The following is a 26,346-nucleotide window of genomic DNA, read 5'->3' as shown; positions in this document are numbered from 1 at the left end:
CATAATATAGCAATTACTAGAGACATCTATTGACTCCTAAATGATGCATATAAATATAGTCATCAACAGAGCCATCTGTGCTCACCATTCGAAACTTATTTTATTCCTAATGTTCACTGATATAACGAATGAGTGCAGTTTTAACAAACAAATAATATATCCATGTATTTCATGAATTTGATGTGTTTTTTACAGTTTTTAAATTGCAGAACTCAAATATGTCTATAAGTTGCTGAAAGACATATTATACCACCGATATACAACATAAAAAAATGTTAAAAATGTTTTTAACATGAAAAAAGAAACTCATATAAGGGACATACAATATTACTTTGTTATATTTTGCAACACCATGCACATTTCTGCACAGCAAGTGCAGTATTAAATCGTTCTTAGTATTCTTCAAAAATAAATCAATTTGTTATAAAAACAATCATGACAAACCTACTTGAAGCCACCATTGATGCAAGACTAGATATTTTCGTATTACAAAAAGTTAATTACATGTTTTTATTATGTTTGTTTACTTAAATTTATTTCTCTGTCTTATTTTGTGGTGGATTCAAATATGTGGCGTGGTTAAAAATAAAATAAAAATAAATGAAAACTCACCCATGCTTTAATACTGATCCATTTTGTGAGGGCTTTGAGTATAAATTCAACAGGGATTTTGTGGAAAATCTACAAGGAAACAAAAATAATAAACCAAAAAGAGAAGGTGCTAATTAAAATAAAAAAGGATGATTAAAAGCAATTCAAAAATAAAAATAAAATATGTGTTGTGCTAGGAATTGCTTAAATCACGGTGTTCTTTCAAAAATAAAAATAAATATTATTATTAATACTGAAGTTGCACCTTAGAAACATTGTATGAAAATATTGATAAAATGATAAATAATTATTTTATAATTTATTATAGTTTAAATCACAATATTTTTATGAGGCATTTTGTAAACAAATATATATTTTGAGGTATTTTGAATGAAATTATATATTATGAGGTATTTTACCTATTATGAGGCGAATTGGTAATTAAGTTTTTTATACCTCAAAGGGTATATTTTACCAAACCCACCATGATAATAATATGAGGAACAAATTTGTATTTAAAATACATGCAAAAATTTCAGGCACAGAGCTTATGAACCTATGGCTTTTATGTTTATGTCCGCCATTTTGTAGTAGAACTCAATAAGTTAATTAGGTAGGAACTCAAATGTATTTTATGTGCATTTTATGAATAATAAGAATAAAAAATAAACTAAGGGCCTTACTTAACGTATAAATGTAGCGTAGATGGTAAAAATAATAAAAAGACAGTTGAAAAATAAATGCTGTAGGAGGATTATTTGCAATATTTATTACGATCAATCAAATTGTACTCAGTTTTCATTGTATGTAAAAAAATATATATCCGTCAGTTTATATTGAGGGATAAAGCAAAGTTATATTTTATTACATCTAGTATAACAAAATTAATCCAAGAATGTTGTTTGCTGGAACGAATACCAGTCGTAAACCTTCTAGCGAACATGTATCAACTCACTTCTTTAACAAAAATAACATATAATATTTTTTCAACAATTTCTAGATTGTTTTTGTGGTGCCTACTTATTCCACACCAAATAGCACAACAAAAGTATTCAAAGTTTCAATAGTGATAAAAAGTATAACTAAGTATGGCCCAAATAGTTTATTTCATTTCTTTTATTGTTATTGATTAGTTGAATTGTTTGATCGTAATGGATACCTGTTGTTTGCAATTCCTCCTTGTGGCGCGTTGAAGTCTCCTGTCGAACTCCATCTTTTGGTCAAATTTCCGGGACCCGGTGATGTCATTCCCCCAACTCCACTCTGGTTGCTAGATGAAGAGTTGTTTCTTGACCTGGAAAGAAAAAAAAAACGAACATGCTATTAAAAAATACAAATGTTTTGGAAAAAATTAAGTAATTGATTAGATGCAAAGTAAAATGGTGATTATGAAGTTGCAATATTTCAAACATAATTTTAAAAATGTGTGTTTGCAGGCATAAGTGCAGTTGGCCATATTTAGAATGTTATTTGTATTTGCGTACAATATTAATGATGGAAGTGCAATTTGGAGAATGAAGGTATTGACTATTAGATTTCCGTAAAAAATTACAAAGACTTTTATGGGATAAGCTTATATGGATAATCCTGTATGATGGTATGGGAGCCATGTAAGGACCTTTTATTTGACTTTTATTCCGCAAATTTATTACAAGTTAAACTGTTGGGAATTCTCTTGCATGAACAAAACATTGTTAACCAATATTCCTATAACCACCTTCTTAGTCTAGTGATCAGCGTGTTTGGCTAACGTTCTGGATGCCTCGGGTTTGATTCCCGGGGGAGTCGAAAAAAGTAATTATTCAATGTAACATTTATTATATACAAAATATCTTAAGTGTGTCCAAATCTTTGTTAGCAAATCTGTGTTCGTACACATAATTATATTCACATCTCAATATATATGAAAAAGAATATGGAAGTCTAGGTAAGCAGACGGTGGTTTAAGTGATCACAACCATCACATAAATGGTGAAAGAGACATACATTGAGTAAGGAGTCGTAGCCCTGTAAATACACAGACTTCCATATTATTCTTCATCTACGTTGAGATGTCAATAAGGCACATACATGTAAATATACAGCAAATCGCCCTATAACATTGAGATAGGTACCACGTTATTGTAGGGAACTTTATATGGGGTTAATGTTTTAAAAATTGTATTTTAATTTGAAATAACTCATTTTAATCAATTCTGCATGTCAAAATGTAAAAATACAATTTGAAACATTTATCCCTTGTTACTGCTAACGGTACTGGAACACTTTTCATTGGGAAGACGGAAACGCGCAAATGAAGATAATCTTTTATTTATTAAAAATTGCAAAGTTATAAGTGTAAAAATAACAAAATTACACCAATACATCGAAAATTACAAAACACAAGGGGCGAGAAGAACAAAGCGACACCAATATAAAAACAGAGCGAGCGCGGCGTATACGCGTTTCGAATCTTATTTAATCTGAGCACACAATATTTGTCCGCCACCCCTTAAATACTATTTTAAAGGCGTTGCATGGGGTGGGGACAGTATTTGTAACATTTAAAACTTACCGAACTGCGTCTCTTTGTTCTTCTCGCGTACATTTATTAATACTATTTTTAATACATAAATATTCTGTAAAATAGACAGATTTTGGCCGAAATACCCCTTATAAAATTCCCTGCGATAACGCGGTACCTATCTCAACGTTATATGGGGGTTTGTAAACCTCTTAAATCTTAGTGAACCTCTTAAAAGAGATTGCAGTAGTAATCTTAACTATGATGATATTCCCATTGTACTATTTAGTGGTAAATGCATTTGTTGTTATGATTTGTGCGGGTTATATGTAGTTATAAAATGGCACAAGCTTATTTAGAGCAATATGGTAATGAGACATACAATGAGTATCTTTGTGTTGTCGCAGGCGGGGGGTGCGGGGTGGCCCGGGGGGAGGGTGAGGGTGCAGGGCTAAGGCTAGAAGAACTGTTAGGGCTCTCTGACTGTAATGATCCCGTGGACTGGTAGTGCACGCCCCGTCTGCAACAAAATAAAAAGGAAATCAATCAAAATTGAAGAGCGTAAAATAAAATGAAGCGTGTTTTGTACATTAAAGTAACTTGTTCAGTAAAGTCACCCATTATTGACAACCACACTACATATTTACTACTTCCTAATTCCAAGAATTTAAGTAGTGTGGTTGTCAATAATGGGTAGAATTGGTGAACGTTACACGTGTGTAAAGTGATCACTTAAACCAGCCTATGACGGTCATCAGCCCCGTAAATGCCCAGACTTCCACATTCTTCTTCATCTTTGATGAGATGTCAAAAAATAATACTAATAATCCTAGTAAGTAAAATGGATTATTTCATTGTCAGATATTAAATAAAAATCTCCCCGTTTTCCAAATAAAATCTTCATTAAAATTCATCAGTCAAAGGGTCGAGTTATTTTTGAGATTCAATTACCTTTGTGTAAGTGCTGAGTTATTAGTATTCCCGTGTACTGTTGTTCTTCGTGCCGGATCTCTAACAGCCGATTGGTTAGTGCTATCGGGTGACTGGCGGTAGGACGGAGTTCGTAATCTGATGTCTTTGCTTTGCGAAGGCGTTGTGGCTGAAAGAAAATTACAACGCCATTAAAACAAGTATAATTTACCCAAAACTAGTAAAGAAATATATGTTTATTTTAAGTGGTATGTAAATAAAAAAATTGGTAAAAAGATATCTTCAAATTATATTTTTAAGTGGGATGTATATAAAAATTGGTACAGAAATACATGTATATTTTTAAGTGGTGTGTATGGTTACCAAATGGAATCTAAAAGGAAAACATGTCTCTTCTTTTTCAAATCAAATACCACTCTCCATATAGCTTAAAATGCTAATTAGTTTACTTTGATAAGTTCTCCCTTCTCTTCATTGCAAAATCAGAGATAACGATAAGGAAAATGATAAAAAAAGTTTTTATCTATGCAACAGGTGCATATTATTTGTAGGCTCGAAGAAAAGACCTTTTTTATAGGAGTCATTTTAGATTTGCAACCTTATGTGAGTTGTAATAAATTAGCTCTAAAACATAAAAGATAATGTACATAAAAAAGTAAATATTTGTTTGTTACATTCAAACATGTGTGTTTTTATATACCAGCGACAGGTACTTTTACCAGTGACAGGTAAAAACAATCTCTTAAAAAAACAGATTTTTTGACCGCAATGGCAGCACCATCTGTTGAAAGTGACAGTAACACTCACAATACTGTGATTCAATACAATGACCAAGATTCATAAGAGCTGCTAAAATATTGTATTCCCGCAAGCATTGTGAAATGAAACATATGGGAAATGTGTGTCATTCTTTCTTTTCCATTTATCCAAACTAAGCCACAGCAACACATGGCTGGATAAAATTGGTGTACTATAATAATTATATTTCCTAAGAATATTTCTATAAATAGTTTTAATTTTGATTTTTAATGATTGCAGATAACAGTAATTTGATGAAGTGAGCATTGATAAAAAAATTATTATAACCTTGTTCTTAAAAAACAGAATTTATAAATGATAACATATTTTTCATCAATTAGCGAAATAACTTTGGTATAAAATCACTACATATCTTATTACAACTTAATTGCAACCTCAAACGGTTTTGTAACCTTCTTCTTTAAGACAATAATTAATTATTCTTGTGAAAAAAGCTGTTATCTTCAAAAATGTAAAATGTTATAATTAAGTTATAAAAATGTATTTCTTCCAATCCTTATTTATACCCAATGGTGCATAGGGCACTGCATTGTGTCAACGCAAAGTTATATTGATTGTTAATTACATAAAGGCAAGGCAATTAATCCTGCGTCTTAGGTACCAGTCCAGGATATATCAAATAAATATAAGAGTCAAATATCACTTATATTTATTGTTATTCACTCGAGACTTGAATCCAGGACCTCCAACATGGTAGCCAAAGCACTAACCACGACAGTCAAAATACACTAAGTCAGAATTAGAACATGGTTAGCTATATTAATATATCTGAGTCATAAATGACATCTATGAATCAATTATACAACATTATTAGCTGCTGTAAAATAATATCTTTATTCTACCAGTCAATAAACATATCGTTCACTCCTTTCAACAACGTCATAAATCAAAAAACTTGATTTTTCAGGAGATCGTTTTTAAAGTTTAAAAATATAATAAAATGTATTCAAAATAAATATCAAGTCACTTATTGAACTTTTTACTGTGCAACAGATCTTTTTAGGTAAACCTGAAGGTTTTTCTCCATTTGAAAAATATTGAGCATATTTAAAAAAATAATTAAACAATACCTTTTCTTCAAAATGCAAAAACAACACTTTCTGCCCTGTAGCTGGTAAATATTAATTTAAAAATATGCCGCTTTTGCTGGGATTAAGTACATTTTTTGGGCATTCTGAAAATATGTACAACTGAAAATTGACGATTTTTGATATATGACGTTGTTGAAAGGAGTGAGCAATATCTAGAATTAGCAATAATTATTGTATAATATAAACTGTGTTCAAGTACTAAGTTTACTATCTTCTTATCTACCATGGTTTACATTTGAATTATTATCTTCCTACTGTTTGACTTTTAAAAAAGAATGTCAACAATTGCCAAGAAAAGACACCTCAAATATTGAAATTTTTAGTGCATCTCGGGATTATAAATAATTCAGGGTACAAATAAAAATCTTGTTAAATATGTATCCTTTTAGAATGGAATTTCAGATAATGGATTTTATGTCACCCTAACTGTTGGCAACCCAAGGTTCAGTAGCATCTACTTATGTTCAATAGTGTGAAACAGATTATAGTTTTTTAAGGAATAACCTGCAAAGCTTCTGTTTTAGAGGCTTGTCTGCAGTTAGGATAGTAAGGGAAAGGAATGTATAAAGAAAAATACATTACTAACACCTAGATCAATTGATAATATATATTTCTTGAATTCATTTTGTAATTGGTGGGAATAGAACATGCAGTGCCAGATTCGCAGTAGAGCGTCTACCGGATGATCATGTTAAAAATAGCGTAAAAGTAATGCAAAATAAAATTACTATCCCTAGAATAAAATTACATTATCGCTTCTTTTTCTTCGTACCTTTATAGGCACCAAATGGTGCATGGGACACTGCATTGTATCCATGCAGTGTTATCGAAGGCAAGGTGATCAGATGGTACAGGGTGTGTATTTTAGTTTTTTAAATTTTATTTCTCTAGTTAGCTTATATTACATTAAATACAAATTACACATCTTATTACACTTAACAAAACATTTATTTTAAAATTCTTTCAGACTCTTTTCATTCTTCACACATTCAGGCTTCTCATCATACATTTTCAAACCCTTATACATTATACAATTATGGGACTCTGTTTTTTCAAAAAATGTCTTACTTTATCCTTATTTCTAGAACCATGTTCATGAATTATTTGATATAAAACTATTTTATCCTTAAAATATATATGTGTACCTTAATTTAATGTTATTATTTTACTTACATCTGGTGGGAGTGTTTGGTGTGGTATGCGTTCCATTCCTCGGAGCTTCCAGGAGTGCGAGTCTCCTCAAAGCATCAGCCAGGGAAGATCGGAGACACAGGAGCTGTTCACCTTGTTCCAGGGCCCTCCGTTCCAAGGCTCCCACCCTCACAGCCATACTGCCCCCCTCCGCTTCTAGCATTTCATCTGAAAAGAAGCAAAATAAATTATAAGTCACACAATACTCGCAAAAGTGAACTTGCATAATTCACTAGCATTGTCCCTTTTTGGCACAAGATCACATGCCACTCAGAGTCAGTCTTGTCATATATACAGATTTATCCGTATTGATAGAGATTTTAAGCGTCCGTTACAGATGACAGATTTTACTTTTAGTTTTATATAGATTTTTGGAATTGGACATAGTATATGATAAAATAGAAGAATGAAAATATGTATAGATCCGAGCATGATTAACATTTGATAATAAGTAGGTGAGAATTGGTTTTATATTGGAGTGCGTGATTTATTATTGGGTAGGGTACTATTTTGTCTTGTCATGGAACATTACGCAATTTACGTAGTGTACTGTAGGATTCCCCAAAACATGTCCATTTTTTTCATGTTTCCGATTGTTAATTTTTTATACACGTCGCGTAATACGCAACATTTTAATCAGTGCTGGCTGGAAGATAATTATTTTAAGACTTGTTTAGAAACAAGTGAAAAGGGTGAAGAATATGCATACTGTGAGTTCTGTTTCAGATCGTGCTATTTGTATCAAAATTTCAAAGCAATGGCAAATAGGCACCTACACAGATTTTGGGTTGTTGATTCTATACAGATTTTATACAGATTTTTAGACTGTTTGATTCAGATTTTTTGGTTTGGCATATGGCAACACTGCTCAGAGTAGAAACATTGTATGAAACAGGGGTGGCCAAATGGTTGACTGCACTTGACTGGATGATTACATAATAATTTCTACTCACCCACCTGTCTGATATGTACAATGTTATATCTTATGTTTCGAGTCTTATCATATTACGTCATCTGATACAATAAAAAAAACAGTATTTCATTTACAAAAATTTATCTCATTACTAATAAGAAAATAAATTCCATCGTTTTATAAGTAAACTTTTTGTTTTCAAACTAGTTAGTTTGTAAGAATAAATAATTATTTTCATTATAATATGCATTGGAATTTGTGACTACATTTTGAGTGTCACCTGTTTTGTTAAATAATTCCGGGCTTGTATCTTGCATACATCTAAATAGAAGGGTCTCAGCTAAATAGAGCATTTTTCAATCCAACCATAGATAATAACAGTGAACTCACACATATAGCGTCATGAGATTTATGATATATGTAGGAGTATTTTGAGTATTGTGGTTGTCAATCATGGGTGAATCAGAATGGTGAATGTTATATATGTGTAAAGTGATCATTCAACCAGCCTCATTTTTTCATATTATTTTAAAACCAGCCAATGAAAGTCGTCAGCCCCGTAAATGCCCAGACTTCTATATTCTTCTTCATCTTTAATGAGATGTCAAAAATAATATTAAAAATTACTCCTATAATTGGAGATAATCCAGATTTGTGATCAAGTATTTGGACACACTCAAAATGTTGTAAATAAACAGTATACATCAGATTTCACGCGAATATTATGTATCGCCATAGATGCATCTTTGAAGCTAACTACCTGCTTGTATATAATATGCAGATATGCCGGCGAAATTCGAAAAATATTGACACAATTGATAATTAATATATTCAAAGTACCCAGTATGCAACAGTAATGCTTGATAATTCATACATTATGTTAATTAAATTATAAATATTTATTAGTTTTTCAAGCTACAAAATTGAATATGTAACAGTCGAAATTATTTTAGCATGTACCTAAGTAAAATGAAATAAAAATTAAGTTTTTAATTTAATTTTACATATAATTTAGACACACTCAAAATATTGGATTGAATTTGGTTTTACATTAGATAAAAAAAATCTTATACAAACACATAAAATAACGAAACTAAAGTATAAAAGAGCTATTCATACATGAATGAGGTGGGTAGATCTGAAATAGATAGCACCATTCGGTCATATCGTATATCATTCCATATCACAAACAATTTTCTTTTCACATGGTTTTATAAATTAAAACTATTGTAAAATGTGCCCTCGGCATGGAAAAACTTAGTGAGGCACATTTAAGTAAATTGTAATTTGTGATTATGTATACAGTAAAACCTCGATATAACGGACTACTTGGGGGGAGGGATGTCCACTAAAGCGGAAAGACCTTTATATAAAATAGGTTTTTAATAGAAATAAACCTTTAAAAAATATATTTACTTAAACACTCTTTTAAGAATTAAATTGACGATTAAAAACTCAAAAGAAAATTAAATTATTGTCTGCGGACATTCGTCGTGATGTAACGTTGCTATTTGATATTGATGCGCTTGCTTTCGGAAATACTGCTTTGAAAAAAAAAATCAAGTTTTGTTTGCACTTTTGAAGTTTGCTGTTTTTTTTATAATCAATTATCTATTATATATTTGAACTTCCTTATCTAATGAAGAGTCAATTTAATTAGATCATAAGATGTGGTCTTACCACTGATAACTTAATTTTTGGTAGTACAATTTTATGGCTCAAATTCTGGTGCTAAACGTATGACGTGATTATCATGGCCGCTAAAAATCGACTTGCGGCGACACTCGAATATTAACAGGACATTTTTTATACGTTTGACAGGATGTTTAGTCTGTTATATCCGAAGTTCGTTAAATAGAAGTCCGTAATATTGAGGTTTTTCTGTACCAACTTTTAAAATGCACACAATTTTTCGGTGACAAATTCATGCCTCTAGCGAGAAATCGAGTGTTTTTGCCTAGAATTTTCACTCATGAATTACATGAAATTATAGTAACTTATAACATAAAGAATAAATCCACTCACGAGTAGGCATAGGGCGCTTGTCCATTACCCGGAATTATACTGTCCAGCAGTCCGGTTTTGAAAAATCAAAGCGACTACGACGGTTTAGCGTGATCGAATTTACGCGCTACGTGTTCACGTACCGATCAAGAGCTCCGATCCGAAGAAAGATGGACAAATGCACAAGCCAATCCAAGCCAATCATCGTTTTAAAACGCTAACTGAGTGCCGGACGGTAAAAAATTCCGTGTAGTGGACAAACGCCCATAGGCTATAAAATTTAAAAAGTTGAAGCCTAAGCAGGGTCGTGATAAGCGGTGTTGCATAAGCCGTAGATTGATTTCAGGGTCAGTTGGACGTAAGGTTATTAAAAAAAATTCAGCTAAAAATGGTAGGTACTAAATTGTTAGATGCCAGCGGATTACTTACGCCAGGCTGCATATACGTCTCCCATAGTGTCTGGAGGGCTGTTCAGAGAAGGGGAAGGATCGCCAGTGGAGGCAGATCCCGTGGACCCTCCCCCGTTTGCGCCGGGCCATTGACTCATTTTATACTTGTCCTATTCCATACACTTTAAACCTCATATCGGTACGTATTGCACATTTAAAAAAAAAGTAATTTTATGTTCTCGTAGATGTAATATCACATTTTATATTTAATTTAATTGGGTGGCTATAAATAATAATGAATTTAGGCTGATATAATTATTATATTTTGAAGCATATAAAAATTACTTTTTAATAGTTTATTTTACATAGTTGCGGTTTCAGTAAGATTTAAATAGGTTTTTAAAATAAATAATAATTTAAGTTAAACACCATGTTTGAAAATGATGTGGAATGTATTAAATTGCGTTTCTATAGATTTGAAGAAAAAATGTTTTTTACTAAGTAAAATTAAAATTAAAAATAGAAAGATATAAGCATAAAGTAACTGCCGAATCAATTAACGGCGTATTTTATTATAATAATGTGTCGGGTTGTGGTCCCGTGGTTAGTGTCGCGGACTCTTAAGTCAGAGTTTCTCGGTTCGAATCCACTCTACCACAATATGATACCTATTTCTAATGATGAGCCGCTTAGGCTCACAGAAAAAGTATGAAATTGAAATATTTATGCAAATAATAAAAACCCAAATATTTCTCTTTTTATAATTTAAATAATTATAAGCTGTTAATGTGGTTGGTAATAGAAAAAGAGAAAGATTGAAGATAACTTGAAATAATGAAATGTTTGAAAATGATGTGGAATGCTTGGAAACGCGTATCAATAGATTTTAAGAAAAAATGGTTTTAGCCAAGTAAAATTAAAATAAAAAATGGATAAGTATTTGCATAAAGTGACTGCCGAATCAATTAATGACGTTTTTTATTATCATAATTTTTATTTATTTTTATGTTTTTATTTTTATTTATTTTTCATAATACATAGATACATTCAAATATACATATTTATTTCATATATACATTTATTATACGCATTACGGCTCTTTAGGCATGGCCTGTGTTGAGCCGATTACTAACATGTTAATACAATTTTTATATTTTTTTATATTTTTTTTAGATATATTTTTTTTAATTATTAGATTATAAACATAACATACAGGAGATACAAAAATAATTTATGGTTTAAAGGTTTTTCAAGAAGATAATTACACCTGGACTTCAATTGAAAGCTGTGAATGTGGTTGGTAATAGAAACAGGAAGATTGAGGAAAACTTTACATTATCAAGTGTTTGAAAATGATGTGGAATGCATCGAAACACGTGTCAATAGATTCAAATAAAAAATGGTATATACCAAGTAAAACCTAAATTAAAAATATATAGATATTAGCATTAAGTGACGGCCAAATCAGAAATAAGATATTTTATTATCATAATTATAAGCTGTGAATGTGGTTGGTAATAGAAGCAGAGGAAGATCAAGGAAAACTTGACATGATCAAGTATTTCAAATACTTGAAAGTGATCAGATCAGGAGTCGGAATGATCGGCGTGTATGTATGAGAAGATGTATGAATATGGAGGCGAAGATTGTGTTCAAAGACAGATTGGCCTAGCGTTCTATTCTTACTGCCTACCCCTGCGGGGAAGTGGCGTGATGGTTGGCTATTTAAAAAAAATAAACACTTGAATATACCACTTAATGAGTTTTATTTTTATATACGACTAGTTTCGAAAACTTACAGGTGTTTTCATCTACTGATAAAAATTGAAAAGTAATAAATTATTTTATTAGTTTTTAATTTTTACTAGTAGATGAAAACATCTCTAAGTTTTCGAAACTAGTCGTATATAAAAATAAAATTCATTAAGTGGTTTATTCAAGTGTTTATTTTTTAAAAAAATAATCTACATGTCATTCCACAAAGTTAATGCCGAATCAATAAATAATAAGATGGTTAGTTAGTTATTTTTAGTTAGTTATAAGCTCGTTACAAATCATGTTTGATAATGACCCTGACTTTATGGGGGTTAACATGTTTAAAAGGCCAGATGGGCATAGTAAAAAAATACGGTTATATAAATAAAGATTAATTTGATATAGGGTGGTTCACAATCTCAACACGCATATGGCCACTTTTTATATTGCCTAATGTCACGAGAATTCGTTTTAAACACGAATGTGGCGCTTTGGGAAATGTAGTTCTGATTCTAACGAGGATCATACAAGGCGCACATTACTCTTAATTTATTTTAGTTCGCTATTAACATAGATTATAGATTTGTAAAGATATTCGACACGAATTTTATCTAAAATCCAAGAGGGTTACCTTTCTGAGCGTTGAATACATCACATGTAAATGAATTAAACTCAACATTTTGAGTGTGTCCAAATACTTACAATATATGTCTCTAGTGAAGTTCTAGTGATTCAATAACAATGTTTCTGAATTGGTTCATACATATAGGACTTCCGAGAATTTGAGTAGTGTGGTTGTCAATAATGGGTAGAATTGGTGAATGTTACACGTGTGTAAAGTGATCACTCAAACCAGCCTATGACGACCGTAAGTCCCGTAAATGCCCAGAATTTCATATTCTTCTTCATCTATGTTGAGATGTCGAAAAAGATGCAGATTTATTGCGTTTTGCTAGTGTGCCCGTGATATTACGTTTTTTTACTAGAAAAATGCACATTTTACACATTTAATCTACTGTTTGTATAAAACAAATACTTGAAACAACTTCTATTTGCGAAATTGCGTAATTTGATTGCTATCTGAGTTATCGACTTATTATTCACACAAGTGATAATGAAACTTTAGAGGTTAACCTAACCTTTCATCATCGTGTCCGTTTTGTTTTCATATCTTCAGTTTTATCAAAACATAGCATTGCCATGCGTGACTAGAACACTTAGCGAATGAAGCGGAAAACGGAATAACGTGGTACCTCAATTGTACAACATTGTTAAAAAACAAGCGAAGAAATTATTGTGAAAAACTCCCATCAATCATAGAGTGCGAATTCAAAATAAATATATATTGAGTATTTATTTTTAATCTAAAAAACCTAAAACGTTTATCAAGAGAAAGAAACGTGCTTTAATTGTGAAACGTTATAAAAACGAGTTTGAACAACATATTGGATATATTTTTAATTTTTTTACTACATTTATTTTAACTATACCAGAAAAAATAACCTATATTATATGAACGTTTAGCAGTGATAAGTGGTCGAATTGAATAACGACTTCTTTAAAAACAAATCGTTAGATAATTCGATTTTTGGGTTCGAAAGCTTAAAGCTAATCACGTCAATCGATTTACAAATGGACATTGTTCCGGAATCTGGTGTCGGCAATTTTAGAGCTTCGTCGGATCAGCTTTATCAGAATACATAGCGATCTGGACAATTTAACGAACCTATTTTTCATTGTTATAATTGTATTTTATAGATTATTTTTATATTATTAAGAGTTCAATAAGAGTAATATAAAATAATAAAATAATAATAATTTGGTCAATAATCATATCGTAGTCGTACAGGAGAAAGTTATCAACTAACAAAACGTAAAATGTTCAGGAGGGCCAAGTCAATATTTAAGTCACTTTTGCTTGGCAAGAAAATAAACATCAATGCAGTTAGTCATTTTTAACAAGTCAATATATTATACTTCCAAATTTAAAAATCGCTTTGGGATTTTTTCAGGGCAATATTAAGTTAGTAAGATATCAAATAGTCAATAATTACGTTTTTGTACAAAATGCAATTGGTCACTTTCTTCTGTATGACTACGATACATAGGCAAGGTGATAAGTCCTGCGCTTCAGATTCTTGAATATTTGAGAAAATTACCAGCTATTATAAACTCATATGTTTTTATTTCAAATGTACGCTTTTCAAATGGTTGAATAAACATAGGTGGTAATATAAAAATGTAAAGAATTTTCACGAAAGTTTGCTGAAAATGGGACAACACGAGTTTTTTGTCAGCGCTACCCTATTCGCGATTTTAAGGGATGTGTTTACAGACGCTTTAGAAACGCGCGAAAATGTGAATTCATAATGAATTGACGTAACAATTTGTTTCTTCGAAATCGCATTTAACGAGATTTTGTTGCTTTTACAGTAAATGAAACATGTAACGATTAATCTGGGAATATACTATGTTTTGAGAATGGTATCATTTGACTTCGAAATGTAACAAATAAGTTTAGTTCTCAAATATACAAATATGTATGTTAACGAGTCAATAGATTATCGGTGATTTATCAAATATTTATTTCCAACTAAAAGGGAAACATAGCAACAAATAACATTGATTTTGAGAGAGCATTTAAATTATAATGTATACAAATTTAGAAATGAATTGCGTATCAAAAAAGGTGCACCTTGATATAATACAATAAACGATCGTTTTAGAGCTTGTTCAATTAAAACGTTATTGAACCTCTTTTATTGTAATAATTTTCATAATAAAAAAAATATACAAATATAAGAATTAAGAAAATAATAAAAAGGACTACAGCAGTTTATCGATCACCCGTTTAAGGCCCAGTAATCAATAGCCTGCAACTCAATTTCATTAAAACCTAGGTAACATTTAACGTAATAATTTTTTTTCTTAAAATACTGATTTTCCTCGAAATAAAGGCAAGGAGTTAAAAAAAGTTGATTTTTTTTATTTATACATATATCCTATAAAAAATTAAATTTGAAAATATATTCTTTAACAAAATTGTGCGTGGATACACGTCTGGCCGGTCGCTTACTGAATTGTATATTTGCGAGTACCCCCTTAAGTTGTGATTTATGAAATGTAAATTTGTAACACACTAAAAAAGTTTTATACATTACAAACATGATTCCTTAACAAGATATTAAATGTTAAATTTGTTCCTACTACAGCGTTTCTTTCCAAAACACGTTTTGTAATAGGATTATAAGATGTTTTTTGGTCTGGTTTGATAAGATCTTATAATAAATGGGAGGCGGAATGAAATTTATGAGTATTAGTTGCTGTAACTAAAATAGTTTTGATCTTGAGTACGTGTCAGAATAATGTCCACATATGTGGACATTATTCTGACCCTTATCTACTTCCAATGCATTGCATAGGGCACTTCATCAGATCGAAGTAATGTTAAGTTGATCGTTAATTTGTTAAGGCGAGGTGATTAGTGATGCGTTCCAGGTTCCAGTTCAGAGTGAAAAATATTTTATATTTATTGAAACTTTACGTTTTACCTGGTAAATACCAAGCAAATTTATATTTATTTTTACCCCCTAAAAATCGAACCTGAACCTCTATGTAGTACGGTAGTCAAAAGTACTACAAAGTGGGGCATTAAAAATAAAAAGATGGATATACCGATTACATATCATAGTTTTTTATATTAATTTGAATAATTGTTTCGGCAGTCACTTTTTGGTACTATGTATCCATTAAATTTAAATTTTACTAAGTATATACTACTATTTAAAAAAAATCTAATGTGACATGTATGTATTTCAAAGTATCGAAACGCTGATGATGTATGCTATAAAATAATGTATCAAAACACGAGTTACAACAGATAATACCAAGTTTTTGTTAAAATATTAAAAAATATACATGAAACAAAAGTTCATGATCAAAATATGTACATATATGTCAATGTAACAGAGATGCGGTGAGATCAAATAATATTGTATTTTAGCATATGTTAAAGGCCAAATCTCAATGGCTGTATATGTAGTATTTAAAAATACAATTATCAATTCTGACTTCATTGGCATACGGTCCGAACGAGTTGACGCAAGTTTAGCCCAAATCGACCTTCAAAGCCCGCATGCACCAGACTGTAGCTAATATTTTTTGCACTTAACGCTTCGAGGTGTGGCTTAAGTTAAACGTAGTTTTCAAGTCCGGTCGGATGGATTACGCTAATCGAATATTCCTCGCATCAGTGCGAAGGGTTGGTTGTACAGTTTAACCCTTAATTTGTACGCTGTTGTACATTTTTAATAAGATTAATTAAATACGGGATTGAGGCTTTAATCCACTTATAATGCATTGAACATTCACAATAAATCAATAAGTATTTTAAACGTACTTTTTTAGAGTCTCACTAATGAGTGATTTACTCTCTAAAAAAATATGTTAAAAAATAAATAGTTCAAAATTTTGTGATTATAAAAAATATTTTCATTAATAGATTTATATTATCCACTGACACTTCGTGATGGAATTGCATTTTTAATTTATTATTAGATTAAAACCAATATTTTTAGCTTTTCCACTTTTTTATTTGACCAGCGACCGGGTTTCGTCGTTACCGACCACCAGTCTGATGATGTCGGTAACGACGAAACCCGGTCGCTGGTCAAATAAAAAAGTGGAAAAGCTAAAAATATTGGTTTTAATCTAATAATATTTTCATTAATTGATTCGGCAGTCACTTTGTGGTAAAATCTATCCATTTTTAATTAATGTTTTACTTAGTAAATACCACTATTTCTTAAAATCTACTGTGACACGTGTTTCGATGCATTCCGCATCATTTTCAAACACCGGTGTTTGAAAATGATGCAGAATGCATCGAAACACGTTTCACAGTAGATTTTAAGAAAAAGTGGTATTTACTAAGTAAAACATTACTTAAAAATAAAAAAAATATCCCTGGTTGACAAGACGTTGAGTCTATGTAAAACTACGAGTATATATATTGTTAATAATATTGATATTTTTTTTAAAGTGTATTGCTTGTACTAGTAATAGTAGTAATACAATTCCATCAAAAAGCAGGGGTGTGCATTCCATATAGGCAGAAAAGCATCACCTACCCTACCTTTTAGGAATATAGTAATAAAACCAGTGGCTACCCTAACTTAGTAAGTAGTTCCTACTTTATCTTACTATCTACTCTTTTTCCTGACTAATAACTGCAATAATAATTACAATAATACTAGACAAAAATAACAATAAAAAATCAGGTTAAAAGTATCTAAATATGAGTATTATTTCTTAGTGTTAATTGTAATGTACGTTTTTCTAACCTTTTTTCCTAAAAAAAACCATTGTATTTTAAATTCATATACCATTTATCTATGTTCAGACCTCTTATATTTAATTTTCAATTAAATATTATTATTTTTCACAATTTTTATTTGAAACAATCATGCAGCAAAGGGTTGAATACAAAGGGGTGGTTAGCGCCAACGCGAAGGAAAACCAAAGCGCTATTAGTGGTTGTGTTGTGGGAATAACGTGCTTCAAGGAAACAATTCTTTTAATGACTTCAGAAGAGAAATGACTCGAATAATAAGCGGTTTAAGATTGCCGTACTATAACGTACATGTTTTATTTAAGTACTATATACATGCATACAGCTTTATTTGTTATTAATTTGTATAAGTACAGTAATTGCGTCAGTTGAGAGGTTGATGCTCCTTTGTATAATTATTTTCATTGTGTTATTTTACTGAAATAATTCTCACAAGTAAAGGTAAATTGACATACAGTTTTGATACATTTTGCACCTTTCAGTATTTTTTTAAAACTATCTGCAATATGTAAGAGAAACTTATTGGAATAGGGTACAATTTACCTGAATTTAGATCAATGAGATCGTATGAAATGGCTTCTTAATTTCAAATTAGAAAATTTAGATTAGTTGTAATCGATTGATACAAAGGATATGTATATTGTAACAATCTTATTCAAGGCGCCTTGAGTGAATAAAACTATTTAAAAACAAAAGTTATATTTCGATAAAATCAAAATTAATAAAATATATTTTATAACACGATTTTTCGCCCTCTGTCGTGGAGTTATTAGCACATTGAATATCAGGGAAATAAAGTCTCTATTTGCTTAATTCGGCAGAGCATATTTTTCTTTTACCCGCGTATACAAATGGTGCGTAGGCCACCGTATCGTACCGACGCAGTACCTTGGTATTAATTGGGTACATGAAGGCAAAATGATCAGTTCTGCGCTCCTGATCTGAGGGAGGTGTGGAATATACAGGTATTTGACCGGATACTGATGACGTAGTTTAGTAAATAAGATCAAGGTGTCGAATATTACTGATGAAGGGGAATAGAAATGAAGGAGGAATTATTAGTTAGGAAGCGGAAATGAAAAAAAAAACTTTAATGGAATAGTACTGGGTATTATACGAGAATGTTCATACTCGTGCAAACTTATTTATTTTTCGCAATTATCTTGATAGAATCTGAAGCCCGGGAACTGATTACACTGCTTTCGTATAATATTAGTGACAATAAGATAACATTTTGCAGTGTAGAGCCTTACAGATGAGAAAAGAAAGGAAATATAATGTTACTGGAATTATCTATTGTTGAGCAATCATTATACCTTTCCACAAACAAAATAATTTATGTTTAAGTTATGAGAGTAGTAATAGTATATGGCATCATTAAAGCTCATTTAACAAGTCATTGCTCGACTTAGAACTCTTATAGTTACGTATGAATGCAACGCAAAATGTATGTAATTAATCCAATAAGCTCAAATAGTTGTGCGACCAATCGACCGTATAGGCTTGGCTATTATCGTATGTAGATGCGGTAACTTAATACCTTACAATGCCTGCCTTTTAATAAATATAAGTATTTAACAAAATATTATTTAAATAAAAGTGACAACAAATCTAATAAATATATAATCATTAAAATATGTTTTATTCTAAGCGAAATTCACAATTTTAAAAAAAACGCTGAAGTGTATTTTCAGTTTTTAACGCATTATTAAAAACGAATATTATTATAATATTTTGATTAGAGAATTGTTGATCGAGTATTAAACATATGAGTTTTTATTCTATTCAAGTGAGTATTTGATAGTTTGTTAAATCACACAAATAATCGTTATAATTATAGAAAAATATGCGCATCGAAAATTTGACACAGTGCCCCAGAGTCAAATTAGGTATACGAGTACGCGTGATGTCGGCAAAACTGATTTCTGACGTTATTAATTCATTTGGCACACTTTGATAGAGGATAATAGCAACGATTTTCCATCACTTATAATAAGGATTTGATGTATACCACTGAGTAAGGGAAATATGATTAAAATGCCGTTTTAAATGTAGCTGTGAAACGTCAAAATAACACGAGGCAACGGTGAGAAAACAGACGCCGACGCCGTCCGTAATTTACCGTCAGCTGTGCGGCGCTGCCGGCGGTAGACTGGATTATCAATGTGCGGGGTGCAGGCGCCGCGACGCCGGCGCTTTCAGTCCCGTAGCCTATTTCCGCAAGTCGGAATGGCCCCTACTTTGTTTCAAGAGCCTATTTGCAAGGGGAAGTATTTCTAACGCTACCTTGATGGGCACGAAATGATGAGGCGCATTTCTCGTATTTATTTGGAACATGGTAACAAATGAAAATTGCGTTTTGATTATACATCATACGAAACGTATGATACTTAGAAACGTGCAATCAATCATTTTGCTGACGTACATTGAAAACTTTTACGTTAAGGATATTTTTTGGGATTTATTGACGATATAATTCGAATCTAGGATGTTTTCAGAAGCATGGGAGGAGACAACTTTAAGAAATTAAATCGTTAGTGTTTTGGTCATTTTAATAAGGAAAAGAAATACTATTTAATTTGTATTATCGAAAGTAAACGCAGTAAAGGAATAAAACGTATATTCCGGATTAAAAATTTCATTGAAAGGTTCCATATTAAGGCAAAGTAAAAACTGCCACAATGATTATAACCTTCAATATAGAGTGTCGCAATACGGAAAAAATAAGATACTTATTAAAAATGAAAAAATAATATTGAAAATATTCGAAGACAGATACGACATATGTCTACCATGGAGTTGTTGACTACCCACGAGTGCCTAGCATCAAATCTTTGTGTATTCAAGGAATTTGTAAGCGAGCAAGATAAGTGCTCGGTTATGTGATATTTTTATTGACACCGTTTGCGGTGTTTGTACTTGTACTTAAATCAAATATTTGTAAAGATGCACAAGACTAAAGATAAAAGCTAGCAGGGGAATCAAAATGGTATCAAACAAAGAAAATAAGAGATGAAACAGTTTGGACTTTTGCAGCTTATTCGTGAATCGTGCTTAATCCCAGATTTAACGATAAACAAGGATTATTTATAATAGTTAACACGTTGCAAGTTTAAGAGTGTAATTTTTCAATAATCGATTCGGCAGTCACTTTGTGGTAATATCTAAATATCTTACTTGGTAAATACTTGTTAGTTGGTAGATATTTAGTAAAAAGAGTGTTTGAAAATGATACGGAATGTGGTTGGATAACATATAATTTAGAATACCTTACATCTAAGTTTTAAATTACGTTAAATAGCTACTATGTGAAAAAATATTTCAAAATTACAATAATATAATTAGATGTCGTTTTAAACACGCACAATGATGGGCACTTTGATATTGTATACGTACAACATCGAAAAACATCAAGTGCTTTATACACAAGTGTATAAAATTAGCCTTTGAGCCAGCCAATAGGACAGGTCGAAAGACTTCCATATTATAAAAAAAGAGTATGATGAATCATAGACTTGTCAATTTAATTAGATTTTAGTTTTGTACTAACTGCATTTTATATAATAAAACAACAACTGCTAAAAAATATATGGTTTTTCCGCTTTTATTTTGGTTTTCCATGCTGGTTTTTATATCAAGAAAAACCCCTAATTCCATGGTTAATTGCATTGAATGGCTAATTTTGTTGATTTTTGTTAGAATGATGTCTAATTGTATTTGGCTTCCTGACTATTACAAAGTGGAAAAAACTTTACGAGTGTAGTTATCGTTATAGTATTAATAGATTTATATTATCCACTGACACTTCGTGATGGAATTGCATTTTTAATATATTATTAGATTAAGACCAATATTTTTAGCTTTTTCCACTTTTTTTTATTTGACCAGCGACCGGGTTTCGTCGTTACCGACATCATCAGACTGGTTATAGTATTATATTGTCTACTTAAGCTTGCACGCAAATAAGTATTTACATAAGAATATCGTTTTTTTTTAATATCTGAAACTACTGCCAGGTTGTTACTCCTTATGCAAGTTTCAGGAAATATTGATCCTGAAAGTTCGTGTTGCAGTAACTAAGAACAGGTGTTGAAGGGCTGAATTATTTAACATTCGTGTCCTGTATTCGCAATGAAATGTTCAGTTCAATGCTGCAAGGTTTCAAGTTGTCTCGGCGTATATATTATTTATGCTTACAAGGGGGAAGGTATCTCCCAGACCTGATACAGTATACAGAATGAGATCGAAATTATTGGGTATAATATGTATAACTACTGAAAACAAAGGTTAAAAAAGCACAGCGAAATAATTTATACAGGCGCCGCTGCGTGGCGTACTTGGGTAGTTTTCGACTGCGAAACTGGCGTCGCGGGCTCGATTCCCGGTAATTGCAAAATAAGTTCAAGAAAAATTGTGTCGGGTTGTAGTCCCGTGCTTTGTGTCGCGGACTCTTGATTCAGAGTTTCTCGGTTCGGACCCACTCTACCACAATTTGATACCTCTTTTTAATAATGAGCCACTTAGACTCACAGAAATAGTATGAAATTAAAGTTATTTTGTAAATTATAAAAAACACAAATAGTTCTCTGTTTTAATTTTTTTTATTATTTTAAATTGGTCTGGGTTTTTGTGATGTGATTTTCACATTTACCTTCCCTATCCTTATGATTCTACCTGCAGACAAGCCTCTAAAAGTGGTGGCTTAGCGAGTTATTCCTTTTTTTTAATACAGAAAGTATGCACCATAATAATAATGATATTATTTATTGATTCGGCATTAACTTTGTGGAATATCATGTTGATTTAAAAAAAAAAACACTTGTAATAAACCCCTTAAAGAGTTTTATTTTTATTATACCCGACTAGTTTCGAAAACTTATAGATGCTTTCATCTCAAGTTTTAAGTTTTCGAAACTAGTGGTGTATAATGAAAATAAAACTCATTAAGTGGTTTATTACAAGTGTGTTATTTAAAAAAAACATGATGCATTTTATTCGTGTGTGCCTGGATGTTGGAAAATATGAAAGAAGTTCCACTCTATTTTTTATTATTATTTTATTTGATTTGTTTATGATTGGATTATTTACTCAAAGAATGATGATATATCAATTCATATTAAATATGTCTCAAGTAAGATGATCCCTATATCGTTATTATACGAAAGAATATAAAAGTCTGAGCATTCTAGGGTATAAAAAATACATAAAGTGATTACTTAATCCAGCCAAACGCCAAGTCGTAAGCCCTGGAATACTCTGACTTCTTTTGTATAATAACGACAGATGCTTCATATCAGTTGAAACACCTATAATATGTGATATATTGAGCACAAATCTTTGGAATTAAATTATAAAACGTACGGTATAAAATATTTAAAATTCAATGGTTGTCAAAAAAATGCTTAAAAAACTAACTAACTAACCATCACGCCGCTTCAGTAGGCAGAGATAATAGAGCGCCACACCACTCTGTCCTTGCAAACATTCTTCGCCTCTTCCACGTTCATGCATCTCCTCATACATACCCGCCGATTGTTACGACTCCTAACCTGACCACTTTCAAGTATTTGGCATACCTGATCGTGCCATGTTTTTCTCGGACTTCCTCTGCTTCTTTTCCCGCTAACATTCGCCTCATAAATTTGTTAATGCTTAAAATATGGAGGTATTTACACTCTATGATTAAATTACTGCGTTCGAACAATACAGTGTATTGATTAAAATATAAGCGTTTTACATGCGAAAATTATCATATTTATTACCAAGTCCGATTTTTAACTCCGTTAATCGAAAAAAAAGTAAATTGAGCGTAGATTCGAATTCCGAGAAGTTTCGGTAAATTTGAAACATTTAATCTAATGGTTATAATTGTCTTTAGTGCATGTCAGACCTAAGCCTTTAGTGCATGTTGTTCTGCGATTCTTAGTTCGTTTTGGTCCTCGGGTAGACAAAAAACGCATATTTTTAATATTTTGTTTAGTTGTAAGTGTGTGAATATGTGCTATGGCAGTGAAGTTAAGTATTGTTTGCATGCTGGTATAGTAATTGTCCTGACGAAGAGACGGGAGCTTTTCGAAACCGGTAAAATAAAATAAAAGTCGGGGAGTGGTTACTTACTAATATTACTTACATTTTGTAAAAATTACTCACCACAAAATAAATGGTATAAATATTAATAAAATAAAAAAAATTTATTGCAATTAAAAAAAATATATCAACATTCGGTGTTTAGTTGGTACGAATTTATATGAAGGTACTCGTATACGCGAGTCGACCCTTGAATAAATATTAATATTAAAAAAAACACTCACTTCCAAAATAAAAAAAATTGACATAAAGATAACGGTTACGATAGCTGTTGATAAATGCACGCGCATGCGCGTACGGTGCAACGCCCCCTAGTAAAAAAAGGCCATGTGGTTTTTATTGACATTTTATGAACTTCTGTAGTAAAAATGTATTTGTCCACATTTACATTACAAAGGAAAATAGGGTCAAATTCTCAGTAAAGCATACAAGTTGTTTTAATCGAGTACATTCCTTTTTTAATTACTTTGCATTTTTATGTAAACCTATTCCATGCATGTTGCAATGATTTTTTCTTTTGTATTTTATAATAGCACCCACGTTTTATGAGATAAACCAAACATATGTAAATTCAAGAAAACGGTAAAATATGTAATTTTTTCAACATTATTTTATTTGTGAGATTTTTTATTATTATTACTATTGTGGGATTAACAGTATAAATAAGACATTTAAAAAAATACTAGTAAAAAGTCAATACTCATTTCAGTTTTAGGATTAGATCATTTAAAGGTTATTATGTCAAACAAATTCAATTGCATATTGGGTATTTCAAGCTCCAAATATATTTTAAATTTGACACGTAAAACTTGAACTGGAAAGAATTATAAACCGAGAAAAAGTAACGAATGTCATCCTAATCGGGTATTCGAAAAAGTAACAGTTACTAATTAGTCACATCTCTGTGGAGTTGGATGACTCAATATGTTATTTCTTCGAATGACTCGTCGATTAACCAAAAACCTAGTTAAGTAACGATTTCTTGAAAAGAGTCGTTATTTAATTCGGTTATTAGTTACCCATTAGTAACTTAATGAAGCATGATTATATAGTACTCTAAAAATATATTCAAAGTGACTCACGTTTTGAAGCCAAAAATTGGTAGTAAAAAAGTTATTTTAGCAATAAATGCAATTATTTATACCTGTTGAGTAAAAATTGGAGCATATATTTCTTTGTTATCTTCAGTGAATATTATGCACTGTCAATAATTGACCTGACGAAGGAATTGTGGTGTTACACAGAGAGAAAGATGAATGATAAGCAGAGTGTTGTATTACCATGCTACAAAGCTAGTAATGCTTTTAATATACAAAATATAATGCAAGGCTTCCTAAATGATGCAAGGAATGATATGGAATAAAAAATTGCAACAAAATATATTTCTTGAATTTAAAAGGTTGCCTTAAGGTTCTCTGTGATAAATTATAAACCATAAGTTATATTAATGAGACAAGTTTTTAATGCAGAAAATCGTTAAGAAGGCTTGATACGTTAGCTATATTAAGTGATAAGTATCATATAAGTAAGAAAAATGGTGATAATTGGTTCGTGGAAATGTCCATTTCTTGATTGGCAGTTGAACGAGCGCGAGTTATGATGTTTATAAATTAAAATTTATTTAAAAACATCAATCAATGGATGTAATATCACAAAATATTATTTAACGATTAAATAACATAAGATTTAAGCTAGCTTAGGGTGATCGAATATTTTTATTTAAAATAAACAAAAAAATAATTATCATCGATAAATAGTATGCAGGACATCATTTTTACTATTTTATTGCTAACAAAATAACTTTGTTCGAAATCTATATACCTACACTTACTTTACCTTAATTATTATTTTTTCTTGAAAAAAACAGTCGACATTACTATCAAGTCATGTTGTGATTTTAAACGTGAATAATTTTAAGTATACCAACAAATTAGTTGTTTAAATTTGTAGACGTTAAATGCACATATTTTAAGACTATAAAATAAAATGAAAATAAGGATTCCTTTAATTTTGTGTAACTGGATTCATGCTAATTAGTTGTGGAAGATTTTGTAAGAGAAACCATTTAAATATCCGAAAAAGATATATCTCTGAACCGTTTATTATTTTTCTAGGTTTGAGTCATAAATACGAGTTAAAATTTGAGACCGACCTAGATTTAATCCATAGAGTAATATTATAATTCCGAGAGTAAGGTCATACATAAGTTCCAATACATGAATGAAAAGAAAAACGTGCGTCTAAAAGATAAGTATAAGGCAGTAAAATCCTTCCACATTAAATTAAGTCACGATTATAATATTTGGACGAAAGGAAGGACATATTTTTAAAAAATGTTGCTAAAAACAGTAAGGTTCAATGTGTTGAAAATAATAAGACGTGGCGGCATTGTATAAAGAAATACATGCACACTCTTTTCATTATTCTTTCAAACAATTCGAGTCCATTCATATGGCAAGACTGAAAGACTTACTTAGTATTCAAGGAACAATCTCTCGATGACGGAGAACTTCGCAAACTGGCAAAACACTTCAGGAAATAAAAAAAAATTGCTGCTGTTTTACAAAATGTTTGCTTATTTGATGAATGTATCCAAAGCAAAGTAGGGAAAATAAACAGATCAAATGGGCAAGAACAGTCAAATTTCAGTGTGAATGCCTTTAAATTTAAATGAAAGATTGCAATTAAAAATGTTGTAGAAACAAAACACTTCAGAAAACAAA

The 26,346-nt window shown here is 31.0% G+C and overlaps 1 protein-coding gene across 6 annotated transcripts in view; it reads right to left on the bottom strand.

The window, feature by feature from the left end:
- LOC148309395 (echinoderm microtubule-associated protein-like 2) overlaps positions 1–26,346 on the bottom strand; it is a 139,185-nt gene that overhangs the window by 35,346 nt on the left and 77,493 nt on the right. For all 6 annotated transcript variants that reach the window (XM_088260158.1, XM_088260153.1, XM_088260157.1 and 3 more), the window contains 5 exons: positions 7,108–7,293; positions 4,046–4,193; positions 3,477–3,614; positions 1,751–1,885; positions 613–681 (listed from right to left, as the gene is read on the bottom strand). In XM_088260158.1, coding sequence (XP_088116284.1) covers positions 613–681; positions 1,751–1,885; positions 3,477–3,614; positions 4,046–4,193; positions 7,108–7,293 — 676 coding nt within the window. The remainder of the gene's footprint in view (positions 1–612; positions 682–1,750; positions 1,886–3,476; positions 3,615–4,045; positions 4,194–7,107; positions 7,294–26,346) is intronic.

This window comes from Brachycentrus maculatus, unplaced genomic scaffold (genome assembly GCF_059751285.1).
Source record: "Brachycentrus maculatus isolate JH-2025_06_01 unplaced genomic scaffold, ASM5975128v1 h1tg000125l, whole genome shotgun sequence".
NCBI lineage: Eukaryota > Metazoa > Arthropoda > Insecta > Trichoptera > Brachycentridae > Brachycentrus > Brachycentrus maculatus.
This window is presented reverse-complemented; position numbering and strand designations above follow the sequence as displayed.